We start from the raw sequence: 4,540 nt of genomic DNA, 5'->3' as shown, positions 1-4,540 counted from the left end.
GTAACAGTGGTTAGTTATTTTCACTGGGAAGAAGCTTCTAAACACGAAGTGGAGAAGGGAATCTTTTTATTCCACTGACGTTGAATCTTTAGATAACGATGGCCATAAACGCATTGCTAATGAAAAATCAAATAAGAGCCGTACGTGTGTTTTTTAATAAAGATATTGGAAGAAAAAGATATGAAATGTTTTGGAAGATGCAAAATAATTCTCGTCCGTCGAGATTAGTGATCGATCGAGTATTCTTTATTGCATTAATAATACAATTATTCAACTCTTAAATTCATTATATTCATCAATTTTTTCTATTGAACAAAAATAATAAGTCTAGTTTTTTTTCACTACTGTAGCATTTTAGAATTCATCGTTGAAGATTCCCCGACAAATCTATAAATAGACGATTATCGATCGTCTTGCAAATTAAGCTCCATTGCTTCCAATGGCTTCCGCCTTCTTTGCGTCTCCCAAATCCGTCGCTTCCCCACCAAACATGCCGAGATGCGCGTTACTCAATCCCGCCGGCGAAGGCCGCCGGCGAGACTCTGTCAAAGCCGGCGTTGTCACCGAGGTAACTCCGTCCGTCATCGACGATCTGGTCCGGCCGCCGGTCCTCACCGGAGGCGAGGCCGGCAAGCTCGCCGCGTGGAGGAGCGTCCGCCAGGAGCGGTGGCAGGGGGAGATGCCCGTCGAGGGAGACATCCCGCGATGGCTGGTATGGACGTTAATCTGCTTCGCCGTTAGAAATATTGTGTAAATAAACTCTTCTGTGGGATCATCTCCGACCGCTTCATCGAGCTTGTAGCTGCGAGATTTAATCGAATTCTGTGACGAACATAGAGGTTTGATTTACAGAGTGGCACGTACTTGAGGAACGGCCCTGGGTTGTGGAACATCGACGACTACGACTTCCGCCACCTTTTCGACGGCTACGCCACCCTGGTCCGCGTGCGGTTCGAGCAGGGGCGCGCAGTGGCGGCGCATCGCCAGATCGAGTCGGAAGCGTACAAGGCGGCGAGGAGGAACCGGCGCGTCTGCTACCGTGAATTCTCCGAGGTGCCCAAGCCGGCCAGCTTCCTCTCCTACGTCGGGGAGCTGGCCAGCCTCTTCTCCGGCGTGTCACTCACCGACAACTCCAACACCGGCGTCGTCATGCTCGGCGACGGCCGCGTCGTCTGCCTCACGGAGACCATCAAGGGGTCGATCCAGATCGACCCGGACACGCTGGAGACGCTGGGGCGGTTCGAGTACGAGGACAAGCTCGGCGGCCTCATCCACTCCGCCCACCCCATCGTGACCGAGTCGGATTTCCTAACGCTGCTGCCGGACCTGCTTCGGCCGGGCTACCTGGTGGTGCGGATGGAGGCCGGAAGCAACGAGCGCAAAGTGTTGGGCCGCGTCAAATGCCGCGGCTCCGTGCCGGCGCCAGGGTGGGTCCACTCCTTCGCCGCCACCGACCACTTCGTGGTGGTGCCGGAGATGCCACTCAGGTACTGCGTCCAGAACCTGCTCCGCGCCGAGCCCACGCCGCTCTACAAGTTCGAGTGGCACCCCAACTCCGGCAGCTACGTCCACATCATGTCCAAAGCCACCGGAAACATCGTAATGACTGCACGATCACTTGATCATCTCTCTCAATCTGAACTTTCAAATGGATATATCTCACCAATAATTCTCAGGTGGCAAGCGTGGAGGTCCCTCCGTATGTCACCTTCCACTTCATCAACGCGTACGAGGAGGTCGACGCAGAGGGAAGAATCACCGGAATCATAGCCGATTGCTGCGAGCACTACGCGAACACCGACATCCTCGAGATGCTTCGCCTGCAAAACTTAAGATCATTCGCCGGCCATGATGTCTTGCCCGATGCAAGGTACGTGCTGAGGAAAATTCGATCGACAATTTCCTCGCAATCGATCGATCGATCGCTCGCTTAACAATCAATCAATGATTGGAACAGGGTGGGAAGGTTCAGAATTCCACTAGATGGGAGCCCACAAGGGGAGCTGGAAGCGGCACTGGACCCGGAGGAGCACGGCAGAGGAATGGACATGTGCAGCATCAACCCGACCTACCTCGGCAAGAAGTACAGATACGCCTACGCCTGTGGAGCCCGCCGCCCCTGCAACTTCCCCAACACCCTCACCAAGGTCCTCTCCACACTGACAGAAAGCGTCGATTGATTGTTACAGAATTTGATCATTTCTGATCGTGCAAGAATGCATGTCAAAATCGCAGATTGACTTGGTGGAAAAGAAGGCGAAGAACTGGCACCAGGAAGGCGCGGTGCCATCGGAGCCGTTCTTCGTGGCTCGTCCAGGCGCAACTGAGGAAGATGATGGTGAGTCCATGAATATTATTCATGATCACGACTTCAAGCATTTTTTTTTTTCAGACGGAGGAACACGTACGATCGAGAGGGAGGTTAATTTTCAGACACGTCTATATCCTTAATTATTCCTTATCCCTTAGCTTCTATTCCAGGAGTCGTGATCTCCATCGTGAGTGACAAGAACGGAGAAGGGTACGCACTGGTGTTGGATGGGAGAAGCTTCGAGGAGCTCGCACGAGCCAAATTCCCCTATGGACTTCCCTACGGCTTGCACGGGTGTTGGGTTCCGAAGAAGCAGTAGTACGACGGCGTGCATGCTTTGTCTGCGGCTTGTCGCGAGTGGGAACGTAGAGCAAGTGCAAGTACTGCATGCGCTGGCTGTGCTGTGTATGTATATTTACGTTGAAATCAGGGCGGAATAATCTGCCGACTGCAATAAGATTATTGTTAAGTAAATGGCCTGGAATATATATGTATATAGACAAACCAGTTCGATCAATGAAGAATATTGATTTGGGATGTTATACGTAGACTCAGATATGATGTATTAGTTAAAGTTAAGTGAAATAATGGTCAATAAAATTTCGCCCTTCATCCACCGCTAAGGTCTTCAATAGAAGAACGACCGGACCAAAAGCGGTCAGATTTGAGAGACCTAATGATTCACTCCTATGTTGATGCCTACTTTATATTCAATCAACCGTAAACTGATCTAGTTTAATTAGCGATGGTTGGACTACTACACCGATCAGGCATATATCCGATCGAGCATATGAAACAACTTTCTATAGACGGCGCCAAACTAAGACATCGCGCGAGACCATGCTCGCTTATAATTCGACCGAAGACTCGGGAATCTGGGATATGGTGCGAGATCATGCTCACTTATAACCCGACCGGAGGCTCGGGAGTCTGGGATATGGTGCGAAAGCATGCTCCCTTATAATTCGGCCGGAGGCTCGAGAGTTTGGAACATGGTGCGAGAGCATGCTCGCTTATAATATGGCTGGAGGCTTGAAAGTCTAGGATATGGCATGAGAGCATACTCGCTTATAACCCCGTCGGAGGCTCAAGAGTCTAAATATATAGCTACGAGAGTGTTCTCGCTTATAACCCGATTGGAGGCTCGGGAGTCTGACATATATTGGCACTAGAGTATGCTCACTTTTAACCCGCCTGAACGGCTCGAGAGTGTTGTTGTACAAGAGTACTAAATAGTAGTAAATTGCACCAAAATAGCAAGCATGCAATAAACAGGTAAATAAAAGAGGAAGATTCAGAAATTGGTATCTTCCGATTGAAGCGTCGGCGTGCCGACTGTCTTTAGAGAATTTATTGCCGCCCACGGTGCAGAGGCTCTCCGACAAAATCCTCCCAAGATCCGATAACCACTCGCGTCGTCCGTAGGTGCACTCCAAGATGAACAGCGCACTCTGACTCAACCTCAGATCACGGAACCAAGCCTCAGGACACACAGAGAGAGGGAAGAAGGAGAAGAGCATAATTCGAGTGATTCTGAACGAGGAACAGAGGTGCAGTATTTATTCACTTCGAAGCAGTAAGCACTGCTTCGCCAACGAACAAAAGCGTCGATTCCACGGGATACTGCTTCGCCAGCGAACCAAAGCGTTGGTTCGAAGTGCGTCGCTTCCTCACGCCAACTGCGTCGATTCCGGGACAGAACCAAACCAAAGACTGGCAAAAACAAATCAGACCACCTGCAAGCGTGAGGCTCACGAGCTGGGGATTTACACCCCCTCTGCGCACGATGATCGCGTGCGTTGCACCCGGTTTATGGATTTCCGGCTCGAACCCCCTGAAACCACCTGATTTGGGCTCACCCCGCGCATGCGTATAGGTCCCCTTAACTTTGCTAAGCAAAGATGGAAGGGATCCTTATATAAGGTCTTCCAACCTTCTTAGCTTAGCAATGTGGGACTAAATGTTGGTGCGGGAAGCATCCGACAATCGAACCCAAGTTTTGATAATGGCAAAGGGTTCAAAGTTAAGTCTTGTTGTTATCTAACATGTCGAATGAGTGTTTCAGGAAAGTCCTAACTGCGGTTAGGCAAAGGTGAAAGTCCTAGGGGGTGGTAACCCTAGGTCCTAGGGGGCGGTAACCCTACTTGGAGGAAAGTCCTAGCTGCAGTTAGGCAACGGGAAAACCCTAGGGGGTGGTAACCCTAGGTCATAGGGGGTAGTAACCCTATG

At 50.6% G+C, this 4,540-nt stretch overlaps 1 protein-coding gene across 1 annotated transcript; it reads left to right on the top strand.

Annotated features, from left to right (window-relative positions):
• The first annotated feature begins 424 nt into the window (after window positions 1–424).
• On the top strand, window positions 425–2,923 carry LOC121999968 (carotenoid cleavage dioxygenase 8 homolog B, chloroplastic-like). Its single transcript, XM_042554563.1, has 6 exons — window positions 425–712; window positions 853–1,599; window positions 1,677–1,870; window positions 1,958–2,147; window positions 2,236–2,338; window positions 2,482–2,923. The coding sequence occupies exons 1-6, from the start codon at window positions 440–442 to the stop codon at window positions 2,628–2,630; spliced, it is 1,656 nt and encodes a 551-aa protein (XP_042410497.1). The 5' UTR covers window positions 425–439; the 3' UTR covers window positions 2,631–2,923.
• Window positions 2,924–4,540: the final 1,617 nt, after the last annotated feature.

The sequence above is a fragment of the Zingiber officinale genome, chromosome 7A (genome assembly GCF_018446385.1).
Source record: "Zingiber officinale cultivar Zhangliang chromosome 7A, Zo_v1.1, whole genome shotgun sequence".
NCBI classification, from domain to species: Eukaryota; Viridiplantae; Streptophyta; class Magnoliopsida; order Zingiberales; family Zingiberaceae; genus Zingiber; species Zingiber officinale.
Note: the sequence above shows the minus strand (reverse complement) of the source record. Positions and strands in the feature narration are given on the sequence as shown.

What these genes read in the sequence shown, in the direction of transcription:
- LOC121999968 (XM_042554563.1), top strand. Translation starts at nt 440, where the DNA reads ATGGCTTCCGCCTTCTTTGCGTCTCCCAAATCCGTCGCTTCCCCACCA. An exon ending in GATGTCTTGCCCGATGCAAG is followed by an intron (nt 1,871 to 1,957) that starts GTACGTGCTGAG and finishes TGATTGGAACAG; the next exon opens with GGTGGGAAGGTTCAGAATTC. An exon ending in CGCAACTGAGGAAGATGATG is followed by an intron (nt 2,339 to 2,481) that starts GTGAGTCCATGA and finishes CTTCTATTCCAG; the next exon opens with GAGTCGTGATCTCCATCGTG.